Source organism: Cataglyphis hispanica, chromosome 11, assembly GCF_021464435.1.
Source record: "Cataglyphis hispanica isolate Lineage 1 chromosome 11, ULB_Chis1_1.0, whole genome shotgun sequence".
NCBI lineage: Eukaryota > Metazoa > Arthropoda > Insecta > Hymenoptera > Formicidae > Cataglyphis > Cataglyphis hispanica.
The window spans coordinates 5,537,676-5,555,703 of record NC_065964.1 but is presented as its reverse complement, the minus strand read 5'-3'; the positions used below and the strand labels follow the sequence as shown (position 1 = coordinate 5,555,703).

Genomic DNA, 18,028 nt, shown 5'->3' with positions numbered 1-18,028 from the left:
TTGACGTACTTTTATATAATTTCGACAATGATAATTAAAGTAACCAGTTATTTTTTTCTCGTCAAATTTTAATGAAGAAAAAATAAAAGAAACAATTTTAATGAAGAAAATTTACAAGGTAAGTGAATCTACATTATACACTGCAAAATTTTATAATTTTATAATATATAAAAATAACGGCTATATGAGCAAACTTAGCTGGATATCGAATATTAATAAAAAAAAAACCGTACTCTTCCGTTGCTGAAAATTGAACCGCGCACGCACAATAAGTAGTTATTAGACTATTTGATAGACTATATGATCAAGACTGACATTTTTTAGCCGCACATTCAATACGCTTGCGATGAATATTTTCAAAAAGATAAGCTTGTCAAATGTTATTCTTTCTCGCCTATGTTATATTATTTGCACGAGAGATATATGCTTATTATAAGTGTATGTCAGTCATGAAAAATCGTTTGATTGCTATGTCGAACATAATGGGGAAGGAAGAGCGAAAGCGTTATATCAAATATTAATTTATTCTGCGCGACGGAAAAGACTGCGCGAGGGAGGGTTTACAGATATTCGAGTGAATGTGTTGTAGCGAATTATTTTATTGAAAAATATGGAACAGAACAGAAATTATTATTACGATATTGGTAAAAGGTTCTTATGCATGATCGGTCAGTGGCCTTATCAGAAGCTAAAGATGAGATTGTCCTTTTTGACTTTGGTAGTCATAGTATTGGTTAATTGTCTTTTTACACAGGTAACATTATCGATAAGAAAATTTTTTTGACACTTAGCTTTGTTGAGATTTTATATGATGAGAGTGTCTTATTTAATAGAAGTGATTGTTAGAATTTGTGAGATATCTTGTGTATATATTTTTGAAATTTATACGCTTTTTAATATAAACAAGTGCAGGCAAATACATTTTCCAGATAGCACAAATTTTTGTATGCGAAGATACGCAGTGTATTTTTCAAACTTTACCTCCCCATTTGTTAGTGTGGAATTCTCTAGTGAAAGTGCTCGCATATCGATTTAACAGCCAGAAAGTACGTTTTATCAGTGTAACTTGGCTAGATATCTAATTTAAAGCTATAGTTGCGAATTGCAAAATTTTTGTTTTGATTCTTGCTTATATTTTTGTAGCTGTTACGAATATTATATTCAAGATATCAAATGTATCGGTGATATTTGTAGATTAAAGATCTCACTGATCACTTATTCGTAGACTGGGATATTCTTGAGACTCAGGAAGAACGTGAGATTCTGAAAAAATATGCCGAGAATGGCCGATGGTATTCGTTGATATATGCATGCAAGTAACTCCGTTATTTTTAATTAAAAATTATTTGTAGAAACATATGTGAGCAACCATTTGCGTTCAACATTAATTACAATAACGATGCATAGAAACATATTAAACGTTCATATAAATTTAAAACATCTGAGAAATAATAGACATTTATTGTTGACGAAATTCTTTTTTGTTGCAGCCTACTGTTATGTATCTACCATTTCATTTATAATGACATCTCTCTTGCCACGCATCATGGATATTGTATTTCCTTTAAATACTTCACGTCCAATAAAGTTAGCATATCCAGCGTACTATTTCGTTAACGAAGAGCAATATTTCTATTTTATTTTCTGCCACATGTTAATTACTGCTCTGATATGTATGACCGGATTAATTGCGCACGATTGCATGTTTTTTATTTACATTGAACATGTTTGCGGCCTTTTTGAAGTGGTCGGGTAATGATTATTTGTATACTTTGCAAATATTTTAATATCGTGTGTTTTATATTCAAAAAATAAATAATTTCTTTTCTTCATACGTTCAATTATAAGGCAAAATCAAGAAATTTTGCAAAAATTATAACGATGTATTGTGTCTGGATATTTTCAGATTTAAATTTAAAAATACATTAGATAAACGTGATATCGCGAGAAGTAATCTGATTCATTGTCCGGATAATTCATATCATAAAAATATTGCATTTTCAGTTCATGCTCATCGAGAAGCTCTGCAGTAAGTTTGTAACAATATCGTGATTTTTTTAGAAATTTTTGAACGATGTTATAAACAATCAGGATATGTTTGTAAGTTTTATTTTGATTATAATCACATTTTTACTATAGATTTGCAAAACTCATTGAAAATGCCTTTTCCGTACCATTCGCCATTCAACTTATGATATCTACAATGTCTATTAGTGTTAGTTTACTTCAAGTAAGTTATTTATAATTAAATTAATATGTGAAAGAATAAAAAAAAAGATAATGTACAACTAAAACATGTGATTCTACTCAAGTTCTCGATGCAGTTGAATGATTTAATGGAAGCGATAAGATACTTCGTCTACATACTTGCTCAATTATTCCACTTATTCTGCTTCAGCTTTCAAGGAAAAAAACTGATAGATCATAGTATCGAAATTTGTGACAAGATGTAAGATAATATCACAATTGGATAAATTACCTTTGGTTAATATAGCAATTTTCCTTTCTGTATAAAATATTAAAGAATATTAATCACTTTTGTAATATTTATTGTATATATTTTGTTAAATGTTAATTTTGTAGATATAATAACGCGTGGTACGAGATACCCGTGAAGGAGCAAAAATTGCTTTTGTTTACTATGAGAAAAAGCACCGAAGCCAGTACTTTGACTGCCTGCAAGATATATGTATATTCTTTGCAAAATTTCACAATGGTAATGTAATTATTGTGAAAAATATTGTAATATCATAAGCGTAATATATGCGCAAATAACGCACATAAATATGCGTATGTAACATATTGTATAATTAAACAAAAACGTACAAATTTTATCTTTTTTAATATAGGTCCTGCAATCAGCGATGTCTTACTTTACGGTGCTAGCATCCTTCAGTGAATGACTTGACGATTATTGAATATATCATATGTAGTGAAATAATGAAAAATCCTGCAGGAATATAGTATTCTAAATTGTATTAAAACTATCAATATATTTATATTTTATATTGTTTAAAATATGGCAACTTAAAAATAATAAAATTTTATTTTGTTATCGATATTTCTCCACATCTACTCAATATAATATACATATTACTATAGTTTTCCTTTTCTGGTTATGGAATATTAATTCTTTTTATTTATGTATTGCTATTATTAGCTGCATATTACATGTTACGACACTGACGTGAACGATAAAAAAAAGTGATAATGTTTTATCGTAATAATATACGTTTCACTTTTATATTTTTGCCGTTTTAGATAAAAATGTGTGCGTGAGTTAACATGTAATAATAAATATGCAATAATAAATATAACGATAATATTTGTTTTTAATGGTGATTTTATCTTAGATGAAAGAGCAAAAATGATGATAGTGAAAAGATAAAAAAATATTTTTTTACTACTGAACAATTATTATGTACATATCAACATGATAACGGATATTCGTTTATTTTATCGTTTAAATAATTATAGATATTTATTACAAGTATAGCATTCAGTAGCATAAATAATAAAGTAATTAAATAAATGTCACACATATATCCTATCAACTATAATATTTGACGTACTTTTATAATTTCGACAATGATAATTAAAGTAACTAGTTATTTTTCTCTAGCAATACATGATAGATATTACAATATGATAAAAATACAGATATGAATACTCTACACATGTAACATATTCTATAGTCATGCAAATGTAAAATTGTAAATTTCCTTAATAGATTCTTCAAGCCGCAATGTCATATTTTACGGTGTTAGCGTCCTTCAGTGAATGAATCAATGGTGATCACTACATATAGTGCAATAATGAAAATTTGAGTACGAATATATTGCAAATTATAAAAAATAATATATTATATTAATATTTTGTATTGTTTAAAATGAGGCATATTTATAAAAGCAATAATATTTTATTTTAATTTAATATTATTACATATTTCATTCATTAAAATATATATGCATATTAAATCATAACTACATCATTAAATATAGTTTATATGTTTTAATATAAACGCGTGAACGAGTTTAAAAGAAAATAGTTTATTTTAAGAAAAACTAGAATTAATTAAAATAAGAAGTTATTGTCGATTTTTTATAAAAAAATCGAAGTTTTGCTCCAGATAAACAAGTAAATAAAGCTGTATTAGAGCAAGATATTTATAATGAAAAATAAAGTAGTTATATATACAAATTTTACTAATCAAATCTTATAAGAATACTGTACTTTGCTATTGTTGAAGAACTGAACCGTACAAGCAATAAGTAATCACCAGACTGTACGATCAAGATACTGTCATATTTTTTAGTCCTATTCAATATCTTTGCGTTTATGCCGATAAACCTTTCTGAGAGGGTCAGTTTATCAAAGGTTTCTTTGCTGTTGCGTTATATCTACATGAAACACATACTTATTGTAAGTATATATCAATTATGGAAATTCGTTTGATTACAATGCGGAACGTAGTTGTAGGGAAAAGAAGAAAGAGCAGGAAGCGTTATATGAAATATTGATTCATTTTCCGCGACACGAAGACATCTTTCCTTAAAAAACTTTCTAAGGGAAGGTATCTATCGGATCAAACGTGGTTTTGGCGTGAAATAGAAATCATTTTTCGAAAAGTATGGAACGTAAAAGTGATTATTATTATGATATCAATAGAAGATTTTTGTGTGTAATTGGTCAGTGGCCTTATCAGAAGCCAAAAGCGAGACTATTCTTCTTGGTTTTTCTACTCACATGTTTGATTAATGTTTTCATTACGCAGGTAATGCTAATTATTGGCAAGAAAAATTTTTTGAGCATGACATTGTTATGAGTTTCTGTGTTATATTGGATAAATTGTTCGAAATTTTAAGGCATCTTATATTTTTATAATTTTTATGTTTTTTTTTCTACAAATGATAAATACATTTTTCAGATAGCAAAACTTTTAATATGCGAAGACGAACAATGTATTTTTGAAACTTTACCTATCCATATCTTAATGTGGAATATTTTGGTGAAACTGCTCACACTTCGCTTTAACAATCAAAAAGTATATTTTACATTAACATGACTTTACATATTAACTGTATTTAATTTTAAGCCAAAGTCACGAAAGATTGTAAAATCTTAATTTTAATTTGATTTTAATTATATGTTTTTATAACTTTTAAAAATGCTTTATCCAAAATATCAAATACATCGACAATGTGTTTTTAGATTAAAAATCTCATTGATCAGTTATTTGCAAACTGGAATATTTTCGAGACTCGGGAGGAACGTGTGATTATGAGAAAATATGCCGAGAATGGCAGGCGATACGTGTTGATATATTCCTGCAAGTAATTCTGCTTTTATTTAAGAATTTTTTTAAAGAGATAACACAGGGAAACATTCAATCGGCTTTAATTATAATAAGAATATATACATATATATATATATATATATATATATATATATATATATATAAACGTATTAAATATTTATGTAAATATAAACATTTCTGAGAGCAGACATCAGTTTTTTTTATGAAATTGTGACTTTTATTGCAGCATACATGTATATGACTGCTGTTTCATTTGGAGTAATTTGTCTCTGGCCACGAATCATGGATGCAGTTTTTCCTCAAAATACTTCACGTCCAATAATATTAATATATCCAGCGTACTATTTTGTTGATGAGGAGACATATTACTACTACATTTGTTGCGACATGCAAATTAAAATTGTGATATGTGTGACAGGATTAATCGCACACGATTGTATGTTCTTTACTTACATCAATCACGTTTGCGGTCTTTTTGCTGTGATTGGGTATATATTATAATTATTTATATTTTGCAAACAATATTATTTATCTTATCTTTAGAAGATAAATAAAATTTTATATAAAAATTTCTTTTTTTCGTACGTTCACTTAGAAGACAAAAATTACAAATTCTTCAAATTTTATAATGATACACTTTGTCGGAATATTTACAGATATAGATTTGAACATATGACACATAAATATGATATCGTGGAAGAAAGCCAGATTGATTATCTGGACAACGTATATCATGAACAATTTGTATTTTCAATTCATGTTCACCGAAAAGCTCTGCAGTGAGTTTGTAGCCATATCCTGATGAATATGAAAACATTTTTTTTTTATTAATTTTGAATTTATTTAATAAACAATCCTTAATACTCACGATAGATTGTGATAAATTTATAAATTTTATTTATCTGTTTTATTCTTACTATATAGGTTTGTGAGACTCATTGAAAGTGTGTTTTCGATCTCATTCGCTATACAACTTACAATAGTTACGGTTGCTGTTAGCATTACTTTATTACAAGTAAGTTATTTGCAGTTAGATTCATATATGAGAATTCTGAAGAATATAATGCACGTCTAAAAATGCATGATTTTACTTAAGGTCTCGACTAAGTTGCATCATAATATAGTGGAAGCGGCAAAATACTTTTTCTTCATTGTTGCTGAATTATACTACTTGTTCTGCTTCAGTTTACAAGGACAAAAACTGATAAATCACAGTCTCGACATTCATAACAAGATGTAAATATGAGAGTTGCGAATCACTTTGGTCGATATAAGAAATTTACTTTTCATTTAAAAATATTTTCTTGAATTTAATATCTTCTTTTGATTATTATTGTATTGCTATATTTATTACATTTATTTTGTATATAATAAAAATTTTTTCTTGTTTCTTATTTTATTACGCAAGCCTACCGGATATTAATTTTCGAATAACCATCGTACATTAATTTTATAGTTACAATAGTGCATGGTATGAAGCACCTATCAAGAGGCAAAAGATGTTGTTAATCGTGATGAGAGAAAGCATCAAAGCTAGTACTGTGACTGCTTGCCGGATATATGTATATTCTTTGCAAAATTTTACGTCGGTAAAGCATTTATCGTAATACATGATAGATATTACAATATGATAAAAATACAGATATGAATACTCTACATATGTAACATATTCTATAGTCATGCAAATGTAAAATTGTAAATTTCCTTAATAGATTCTTCAAGCCGCAATGTCATATTTTACGGTGTTAGCGTCCTTCAGTGAATGAATCAATGGTGAACACTACATATAGTGCAATAATGAAAATTTGAGTACGAATATATTACAAATTATAAAAAATAATATATTATATTAATATTTTGTATTGTTTAAAATGAGGCATATTTATAAAAGCAATAAAATTTTATTTTATTCAATATTATTACATATTTATTCATTAAAATACATATGCATATAAAATTTCTTTGAATGCATGATATCTACATCATTAAATATAGTTTATATGTTTTAATATAAACACGTGAACTAGTTAAAAAAAAAGTAAGTAAACAAGTAAGTAAAGTTACATTATATAAGTAGATATTTATGATAAAAAACAAAGTGGTTATATATGCAAACATTACTATTTAAATAATAGTATTTATAAAAATAAAACTTTTTTTTCCATCGCTGAAAAATTGAACCGCATACGCACAATAAGTAGTCACTAGACTATTCGATCAAGACTGTCATTTTTTTAGTCGCATATTCAATATACTTGCGTTGAAGTCGACAAACCTTTATAAAAGAGTCAATTTGTCAAAGACTTTCTAAAAGAGTCAACTTGTCAAAGGCTACTTATTTGTTCTTACATTATATGTGCACGAAACATGTACTTATTGTAGGTATATTGTAGATATATATCAGTCATGGAAACTCGTTTGATTATCATGCGGAACACAGGGGGGGAAGAAGAAAGAACGGAAACGTTATATGAAATATTAATTTATTCTACACGCGAGCGTGTAAAAGCCTTTCTAAGGGAAGAAAAATTTATCGGCTGATAGTTCTGGTGTGTGATTTTGACGGAATAGAAATCATTTCTCCAAAAGTGAAACATAAAATGGATTATTATGATATCAATAGAAGATTTTTGTCGATAATTGGTCAGTGGCCTTATCAGAAGCCAAAAGCGAGACTATTTTATTTGATTTTCGCACTCATGTTTTTGTTTACTTCTCTCATTACACAGGTAATGTAAATTATTGGCAAGAGAATTTTTTGAGTATTATGTATAGGATTTTTATATTTGTTATGATACTCTGTATTATATTGAATAGAGAGAGAGAGAGAGAGAGAGAGAGAGAGAGAGAGAGAGGGAGAGATTGTTCGAATTTCTGCAGCATTTTGTGTTTTTAAAATATATGTAATATATATTTTTATGTTTCTTCATAAATGATAAATATATTTTTCAGATGGCATATATGTTTCGATGCAAAGACATGGAATGTATTCTTCAAACTTTACCTATATATTTTTTGAAATTCAATACTGTGGTGAAAGTGCTCACATATCGATTGAAAAGTAAGAAAGTACGTTTTATCAGTATGTTTTATCAGTACATACGTATTGTACATAATGCGGTTTCTAAATGACATCCGATAATAGTGAAATTTTTGCAGTTGATAGATTTGTCTTGAAGCTTTAAAACAGTACTACTTCTTGTGCCAGTCACACAAAAAATAAGAAATAAAAATCAATACGAATATTTAATAGCCGCATTAGTTGTATTAAACTTCTTAACTTATAAATACAAATTATAGAGATTTTAGTTTGATCTTGCTTATATGTTTTCATAGCTATTGAAAATATTATATTTAAATGGATCCATAATGTTTCTAGATTAAAGATCTCACTGATCACTTATTCGCAGACTGGAATATTCTCGAGACTCGAAAGGAAGAACGTAAAATTCTGGAAAAATATACTGAGAGAGGCAGGCGATACGTATTGATATATTCCAGCAAGTAACTTTCCTATTTTTAATTATGAAATTTTTTAAAGAGATAATGCGGGGAACCATTTATACAGTTCCCTTTAATTATAATAAGGAAAACATATTAAATATTTATATAAATATAAACATCCATGAGACGTGAGTTTTTTATAAAATTGACTTTTATTGTAGCGTACTTGTACATAACTGCTATTTCATATGCAATAACTTCTCTCTCGCCACGCATTATGGATGCAGTCTTTCCTTTAAATACTTCACGTCCAATAATATTAATATGGCATGCGTACTATTTCGTTGATGAAGAGAAATATTACTATTACATTTATTGCGATATGCTAATGATCCTTATGGTGTGTCTAGCTGCATTAATCGCGCATGATACTATGTTTTTTATTTACGTTGAACACGCTTGCGGTCTTTTCGCAATAATTGGGTAATGACATTTTATATTTAAAAAATAATTAAATTTATATAATTATAATTTTTGTTTTCGTATATTCACCTAAAAGTTAAAAAAAATATAAATTTCACAATAATTTACTTTGTCTGAATATTTGCAGATTTAGATTTACACATTTGATATATAAACGTGATATTGCGGAAAAGAGCCAGATTGATTGTCCGAACGATCGAACGATATATTACGAACATATTATACTTTCAATCCATGCACATCGAAGAGCTCTGCAGTGAGTATGTAACGATATAGAAATGATTTTTTCTTTTTTTTATTAATTTTAAAATTTCTTAATAAACAATTTTTAATAATTACGATGGATTACGATGGATTATGATGAATTTATGATGATTTTATTTATTTGTTTTAACCTTAATACAGGTTTGCGAAACTTATTGAAAATGTTTATTCGAAGTCATTTGCTATTCAACTTATAATAAATACGATTACTGTTAGCGTTAGTTTACTTCAAGTAAGTTATTTGTAATTAAATATTTTAATTAGATGTATCATATTAGAAATATATAAAATGTAGATCTAAAATGCATGACTTTACTTAAGCTGTCGACGCATCTGAACGATATGACGGAAGTAATGAGATACCTCATCTATATTATCGCACAATTATTCCACTTGTTTTGCTTCAGTTTCCAAGGACAAAAATTGATAAATCATAGTCTGGAAATTCGCAATGAAATGTAAGTTAATATGAGAGCTGTACTTTCGTCAATGTAGGCAATTTATTTTTGATATAAAAATATTTTTGTGAATTTTAATCCTACTTTCTGTGAATTACTATTATATTATTACATTTATTTCACTTGTGTACAATATTAATTTCATAGTTATAACGGTGCATGGTACAAAATGTCCGTAAGAGAGCAAAAACTGCTCTTGCTGGTGATGAGAGAAAGCATCGAAGCTAGTACTGTGACTGCCTGCAAGATATATATATTTTCCTTGCAGAATTTCACAATGGTAAAGCAATTATTGTGATAGATATTATAACTTAATAAGAATAAAGAAAGGCATATATATATATATATATATTATACATATATAACATGTTATATAATCACGTAAATATAAACATTTTAATTCCCCTAATTTAGGTTCTACAAAGTGCGATGTCGTACTTTATGATGCTTGCATCCTTCAGTGAATGACTCAAATCGAATGATTATAGCATACGCAGTGAAATAATACTGAAAAATTCTACAGGAGAATATATTATTACTAATTATATCGAAAATATCAATATATTTATTTATATTTTATATGATAAAATATCCTAAGAACAATAAAGTTTTATTTTGTCATTGATATATTTGCATATCCAATATAATATACATACTATAGTTTTTTTCTTTTAGTTATAGAATATTATTTTTTTATTATTATTTATTTATTACTATTACCAGCTGCACATTACATGTTTCGATGTTAATGTGAACACGAGTCATCGACTCGATTTTATTGTAGAAATCGTCTTGCGTTAAACTTATACTAAGTATGAGAAGCTGCGTGGAGAAGTCTGAATTATATAATCGAAAGCGAAGGAACTATGCGAAAGTTATTCGAAAAATTTTACCGTGTAAATATACTGTTTTTTTTGTAAAAAAAAAAAAATTATGAACTTTTGCACAAGATAGGTATAGAGTGTCACTTAACTGTTTTGTGTGATGACGATTACATGTTTCTTTACATCGTCTAACACATCATGCATGTTCACTACATTCGTATTCGAAATGACTAACATTTCCTCAAAGGGTCAGCTTGTCACAATCAATGAAACGTTGTCAATTTAGGCCTACATTATATTTACGAGACACGTATTTATTATATCTGTCAGTTACGGACACCCGCACGATTGCTATGTCAGATGTTCCGGAAAGGAGAGGGAAAGAGAGAGAGAGAGAGAGAGAGATAGCGGTATGTAAATATTAATTTATTTTCTGTCGCGGAAAAAGTTTCGAGGGTAAGATTCTCTCGGACATTCAAATGACATTTGTGCATCGAAGAGAAACTATTTCAAGGTAAATCTAATATGGAATCTAATGTGGATTACTATTACGATATCAATAGGAAATTGTTGTCGTTGGCCGGTCAATGGCCGTATCAGAAACCAAAGGAGAAACGGTCCTTCTTGATATTGTTGCTTATATTTTTAAGTAACGTGATATTCACACAGGTAACGTCAACTATCATTAAAACAACTTTTTGCGAATTTAAGCTTTGTTGAGATTACACGACGAATTAAATACACATATCATATTTTAAAGACATCTTGCGTTCTCAAATTTTTATTCTTTTTTACACGGACAACCTTGTTTTTTAGGTAGCACAATTTTGCATATGCGAAGACGCGCAGTGTATTTATCAAACTTTACCTCCACACATGTTAGCAATAATGGTATTAGTGAAAATATTTACATTTTATTTTAACAGACAAAAGGTAAAATATGAATTATTTATATATTAATTTTTCCTCTTATTCTATTCTATTATATACAAATAAAATTTACTAAATTTCAGTTTAAAATATTGTTATGGCGATTGATTGACGGTATTCTCTCTTTCTCTCTCTGCATCCGAGATTTTAAATATATCGGTAATATTTGCAGATTAAAGTTCTTACAGACCGCTTATTCATAGACTGGAATATGTTCGAGAATGAAGATGAACGTGAGATTATGAAAAAATACGCTGAGACTGGCAGGTGGTACTCGTTGATATACGCTTGTAAGTAATTTTTTTTTTAATTTTAATTAAAACATATGTTTTATGTTATTCAAAAATGTTATAAAATTCAGATTAATGGTATTACGCCTCAGCATCTTTATAGGAAAACTGTTTGCTTGTATCTATGATTATCTTTCTAAATTTGCGTTACATATCGAATAATATTGCCTCATTTATTACCGCTGCTATATACATCTATTGTATTTTTAAATTTATAGCTCACTTTAAATTTTTCTTTAATAAGTTTTTTTTTTAAATTTTATTTATCCCGAATTATATTTTCTTCTTCTTGTTTTTTGCTTAATTCTTATTAAATTATATTTTTTTGATTCTTATAATTTTGCAGTATTTTCAGCATTGCTAATACCACAAATATGTTTTTATAAAATATATTTTGACTTATACTATTCAAACATAAAGAAATATTATATATCTTATTATTTACTTAATTTTGACATTGCATAAACAAAATATTAATTTTTATTGAAAAATATGTAGCTAATTTCTGCAAATTAAAATATGTTTAAAAATTAAAAATTTATTTTATTACAAAAAAAATCCAACATTGCCGGTTATTGAGTCTGGCAGTTATATAATGAAAAATAAGACATTTTTATTAAAAAGTAATATTATAAAGATGCCTTTTAATTCGTTTTTGACAAATTTTATTTTTGTTGTAGCCTATGTTTATATAGGTACCCTCTCATTTACAACAACTGCTCTTGTGCCACGCATCTTGGACATCGTGTTTCCTTTAAACACTTCCCGTTCGATAATGTTAGCATATCCTGCGTGTTATTTCGTTGACGAGGAGCAATATTTTTACTACATTTTTTGCCATATGTTAATTACCGCGGCATTAAGTATGACTGGACTTATCGCGCACGACTGCATGCTCTTTGTTTACATCGAACATGTTTGTGGCCTTTTTGCCGTGATTGGGTAAGGTTTCGCCGTGATCTTTTCTATTAGAATCAAATTGTTATGTCGTGTTGAAAAAAAATTAATAAAAAATTTCTCACCCAGACGAAGGATAAATAACGTAATAGCAATTTTAAAAAACTATTGCAAGTTCGCTTGAAAAGCAGAAATTAATTTTAAAAGATTTACAAATATGTAAGTTACACGAATATTTGCAGATATCGATTTAAACATTTGCATAAAAATGATAATGAAAAAAAGAGTATGATTAATTATCCGAATGACGTGTCTTACAAAAATATTGTGTTTGCAGTTAACGCTCATCGAAAAGCCTTGCAGTAAGTAATAATATTGTAATATATTTTCTTTATTAATTCTTAAAGCGAAGTAATTAACAATTTTGGATATTTGCGGTAGATTATTATCTTTTAATGAATAATATTTAGTCATCATTGTTTTATCGTCTTTTCTTACCATAGATTCGTGGTACTCCTTGAAAATACTTTTACAGTACCGTTTACTATACAAATTCTAATAGTTACAGTCGGCATGAGCATTACTTTAGTACAAGTGAGTTATTTACAATTTGATAATGTGAGAAAACTCTGAAAAATATAATATATAAATTTATATATTTAACACTGATATATATTTTATTCTATTCATATTCAAGTTCTCGATACAGCTGCACAATTTAGCGGAAGCAACGAGATATATAGTTTTCATTATCTGTCAATTGATCCACTTATTTTGCTTCAGCTTCCAAGGACAAAAATTGATAAATCATAGTCTCGAAACTTGTGACAAAATGTAAGATAATATCAAAATTAATTGAAGTAAATTAGTTATGTATGTTTTTGATCGATATATATTTATTTAAAATATTTAATTACTGAATTTAATTACTGAATTAATGAATTTAATTACTTTTATATTGAAATCAACTTCACTACTATATTGTAATATTTCTTACGCGTTACATACAATGTTAGTTTTGTAGATTTTATAGCTCATGGTATGAAATACCCGTGAATGCGCAGAGATTACTCTTGATGGTGTTGAGAAAAAGCATCATAGCTAGTACTTTGACTGCCGGCAAGATATATGTATTTTCCTTAGAAAGTTTCACGACGGTAAAGCGATCGAGATAGATACTACGATGTCGTAAGAATAGGCAAAGAAAAATGCGTAAAAATTTTTAATTTATTTAGGTCTTGCAAACTTCGATGTCGTATTTTACGGTCCTATCATCCTTCAACGAATAAATTGACAGCCAAAACAGCAATAGTAGCATGTGTAACATGAAAAATATCTCACTTTGATCTGGTTTCCTCCGCCCTTGCGATTAATTTATATTCACATTAAAATTGATGCAAATGATTTTATTCTACGCATAAAAACATAATTAAATTGTAGATATTATTACATAATTATAGCTTTTAGTTATACGAACAATAAAATATAATCTACTTTAACCATAAATCGTTGATAGAATTCAAGAAATATGTATTAATAATTTTAAGTATTTTGTTCTGAATTTTGTCGAAAATTATAAATCATCTAAAGCTAATTAAATAAATATAATTTATATTGTACATATTTTAATATTTTTATTTTACATACGTCTAAGTTGCACAATGTTAGATATTAATTAAATTAACGAGTAATCAAATAACTTTATTGTAGAAGTTTAATACCAAATTTATAGGTATATAAAAAAATAGGTGTGAAAAATCCAAAATTATATATAATAAAAATAAAGTAACTGTATGCGAAAGTCGTCCCTGGAATTTTACCTTGTAAATACACTGTAGTTTAGTATTTAGTAAAAAAGAAATTATAAATTTTTGCACACGGTCAATATATATAGTATCATTTAATCGTTTAGTGCGACTATTCGTTACATCTTCTGTAACCAATTTTTCAGTATATTCAATATACTGGAATTTAAAGAAAAACATTTTTTAAAGGGATAGCTTGCCACGATCAATGGAACGTTGTCAATTCGGATCCGTTATATTTACGCGTGATAGGTATTCATTATATCTATCAGTCATGGAAACTGGTATGATTGCTATGCCGGACGTTGCGGAAAAGAGAGGGAAAGAAAGAGGGAGAAAGATAGCGGATATTTAAATATTAATAATTTTTTTACTGCGCAAAATTTCGAGGGTAAGGTTCCTCGGACAATTCAAACGACATTTGTGCGTCGAGGAGACACTATTTCAAAATATGGAATCTAATATAGACAACTATTATGATATGAATAAAAGATTCTTATCGTTTGTCGGTCAATGGCCGTATCAGAAACCAAAGGAGAAAACATCTTTCTTGATTTTGATAGTCATAACTGTGATTAACGCGATGATTACACAGGTAACATTAACTGTCATTAAAAAAATGTTTGTGAATTTAAGCTTGGTTGAAATTACATGATGAATTGAGGAGATTTAAATCGGACTTTCAAGCATGTATTTTCATTGCATTTTCCAAATATTTACTGTTTTTCCTACGATCAACTGCATTTTATAGATGGCTCAATTTTTCATATGCGAAAACGCGCAGTGTATCTATCAAACTTTACCTCCATACATGCTGGCAATAATGATATTGGTGAAAGTATTAACATTTTATTTTAATAAACAGAAGGTAGAGCATGAATTATATACATACATACATATAGAAATATATGTCTAATTCTAAGCTATAGAATATTAATAAAATTCTTTCTAGAAAATTTTAGTTTAATATATTCTGGCGATTAATAATACTGATACTCGAGATTTTACGTATATTGATAATTTTTGCAGATCAAAGAGCTTACAGATCGTTTGTTTACGAATTGGAATATTCTTGAAAATCAGGAAGAACGTGAAATTATGAAAAAATATGCCGAGACTGGCAAATGGTATGGGTTGATATACACTTGTAAGTATTTATACAATCTCTTTCTTTACTTCAGTTAAAAAATATTTTTTATAGCTGTATATTTACAGAATCCCCGGATTAGAATATGTCTCAACAAGTCAAAATGTATTAAGATTAAAAAATTATTTTGTTGAACAAAAAAAATTAATTTACCACATTACTATTTTGTTTGGCTACTATTATGTAATGAGAACAAGAGATATTTTTATGATAACGAAATATATTAAATATATGTAACAGCATCTTTTGAAAAGTAATATTATAAAGGGAGTTATAAAAAATATCTTTCAGTTTTTGTTTTCCAAGTGCAAATTTTGTTTTTGTTATAGCTTATATTTATATAGGTTTTGTCCTTTTTACAATATTTGCTCTCATGCCACGCATTTTGGACAACGTATTTCCTATGAACACTTCCCGTTCGGTATTGTTAGTATACCCGGCTTATTACTTCGTTGACCAGGAGCAATATTTCTACTATATTTTTTGCCATATGATAGTTACTGTGGCAATAGCTCTAACTGGAATACTCGCGCACGACTGCATGCTCTATGCCTACATCGAACATGCTTGCGGTCTTTTTGCCGTGATTGGGTAATTAATCTAATTTTACATTGAAAAAATTATAATAAAATTTTTTACCGAGAAGAATACATAAACAATGAATAACGTAAAAGTTTTGAAGTTCTATTGTATATTCGCTTGAAAAACAAAAATTAACAATATAAAAAAATTTTACAAATATTTAAGTTGTGCACATTTTGCAGATTTCGATTTAAACATACATTGTATAAATATAATAATGTGGAAAAGATGATGATTAATCATCATGACATATATTGCAAAAACATTGTGTTTGCAGTTCATGTTCATCGAGAAGCCTTGAAGTATGTAATAGTATTGAGATATGTTTTTTCCTCATTAATTTTTAAAATTAAGTAATGAAGAATTTTTGATATTCGCGATAGAATTTATTATCTTTTAATTAATAATATTTATAATATTTTTAACAGATATTTTTACGATGTTATTTTATTGTTTCTTTTTACAGATTTGCAATACTGCTTGAAAATACTTTTTCCTTGTCATTTGCTATACAAATGCTAATAGTTACAGTTGGCATGAGCATTAGTTTAGTACAAGTGAGTTATTTATAATTCGATGAATTTTTATAATTTGATAAATATGCAAATTTTGAAAAATATAATACACATTTAAAATATGATCTGTTCGTATTCAAGTTCTCGATACAGTTGCATAATTTTGCGGAAGCAATGAGATATCTATTATTCATTGGCGCTCAATTGTTCCACTTATTTTGCTACAGCTTCGAAGGACAAAAATTGATAAATCATAGTCTCGAAACTTGCGATAAGATGTAAGATAATATTAAATCTAAAATGATTTAGCAGTTCAGCAGAAATTTATTTTGCTTTTATAAATTATTTAAATTATAATTAAAATACATTATTTTGTCTAAAAATATTCACGAGAATTTGATCTCTCTCTTTTCTCGTGACTATAATCATATTGTTTGATTCATTTCGCTTATTTTGCGTTTAATTAATTTACTAGATATAATGGCTCGTGGTATAAAATACCCGCGAGTACGCAAAAATTGCTTCTGATGGTGATGAGAAAAAGCATCGAATCAAGTACTTTGACTGCTGGCAAGATATACATATTCTCTTTAGAAAGTTTTACGACGGTAAAGCGATTATCATGATAAATCCTGCAATATCATAAGAATAGATAAAGGAAAAATTTTTTAATTTATTTATATTTAGGTCTTACAAACTTCGATGTCGTATTTTACGGTTCTATCGAATTTCAACTAAATCGGCAGTCGATGATTATGATAGCATAAGCGAGGTAAAAAATATTGCTGAAATATTTTAGAGGAATATAAATATTATATCTGATAGAAAACAAGGAAAAAAATTATATATTTATATTCTATATAATTTAGTATATAAAACACACATGTGCGAAAGGTAGAAAAGTGTTATTTTGTTATCGATATGACCTACTTGTCTCCCTAGGCTTTTTCTTCCTCTGATTATGTAGTAACATTTTAATAATGTGGATCACGTTTGCGTTGCACTTTTTTCGAGAGTGTCGAAGAGAACTCGTGATGTCACTGTGCTCTAATCGATATTCTCTCTCCCTTTG

General features: G+C 27.8%; 5 protein-coding genes across 5 annotated transcripts; all 5 read left to right on the top strand.

The window, feature by feature from the left end:
• The first annotated feature begins 100 nt into the window (after positions 1 to 100).
• Positions 101 to 3,019, top strand: LOC126852956 (odorant receptor 13a-like). Its single transcript, XM_050598255.1, has 10 exons — positions 101 to 118; positions 590 to 754; positions 930 to 1,046; positions 1,195 to 1,312; positions 1,491 to 1,752; positions 1,907 to 2,029; positions 2,140 to 2,230; positions 2,313 to 2,449; positions 2,584 to 2,716; positions 2,850 to 3,019. Exons 1-10 carry the CDS (start codon positions 101 to 103, stop codon positions 2,901 to 2,903), a joined length of 1,218 nt encoding a protein of 405 aa, XP_050454212.1. The 3' UTR covers positions 2,904 to 3,019.
• Positions 3,020 to 4,559: 1,540 nt separating this feature from the next.
• On the top strand, positions 4,560 to 7,083 carry LOC126852848 (odorant receptor 13a-like). Its single transcript, XM_050598087.1, has 9 exons — positions 4,560 to 4,774; positions 4,928 to 5,044; positions 5,212 to 5,329; positions 5,544 to 5,805; positions 5,974 to 6,096; positions 6,242 to 6,332; positions 6,414 to 6,553; positions 6,774 to 6,906; positions 7,030 to 7,083. The coding sequence occupies exons 1-9, from the start codon at positions 4,631 to 4,633 to the stop codon at positions 7,081 to 7,083; spliced, it is 1,182 nt and encodes a 393-aa protein (XP_050454044.1). The 5' UTR covers positions 4,560 to 4,630.
• Positions 7,084 to 7,723: 640 nt separating this feature from the next.
• Positions 7,724 to 10,434, top strand: LOC126852955 (odorant receptor 13a-like). The gene is made up of 10 exons (XM_050598253.1): positions 7,724 to 7,733; positions 7,889 to 8,046; positions 8,270 to 8,386; positions 8,697 to 8,817; positions 8,983 to 9,244; positions 9,372 to 9,500; positions 9,650 to 9,740; positions 9,830 to 9,966; positions 10,114 to 10,246; positions 10,381 to 10,434. The coding sequence occupies exons 1-10, from the start codon at positions 7,724 to 7,726 to the stop codon at positions 10,432 to 10,434; spliced, it is 1,212 nt and encodes a 403-aa protein (XP_050454210.1).
• Positions 10,435 to 11,016: 582 nt separating this feature from the next.
• Positions 11,017 to 14,335, top strand: LOC126852954 (odorant receptor 4-like). The gene is made up of 10 exons (XM_050598252.1): positions 11,017 to 11,038; positions 11,305 to 11,459; positions 11,607 to 11,723; positions 11,893 to 12,010; positions 12,691 to 12,952; positions 13,150 to 13,269; positions 13,411 to 13,501; positions 13,605 to 13,741; positions 13,932 to 14,064; positions 14,143 to 14,335. Exons 1-10 carry the CDS (start codon positions 11,017 to 11,019, stop codon positions 14,194 to 14,196), a joined length of 1,209 nt encoding a protein of 402 aa, XP_050454209.1. The 3' UTR covers positions 14,197 to 14,335.
• Positions 14,336 to 14,920: 585 nt separating this feature from the next.
• On the top strand, positions 14,921 to 17,722 carry LOC126852953 (odorant receptor 22c-like). The gene is made up of 10 exons (XM_050598251.1): positions 14,921 to 14,964; positions 15,109 to 15,307; positions 15,464 to 15,580; positions 15,742 to 15,859; positions 16,189 to 16,450; positions 16,624 to 16,743; positions 16,908 to 16,998; positions 17,098 to 17,234; positions 17,432 to 17,564; positions 17,644 to 17,722. The coding sequence occupies exons 1-10, from the start codon at positions 14,921 to 14,923 to the stop codon at positions 17,692 to 17,694; spliced, it is 1,272 nt and encodes a 423-aa protein (XP_050454208.1). The 3' UTR covers positions 17,695 to 17,722.
• Positions 17,723 to 18,028: the final 306 nt, after the last annotated feature.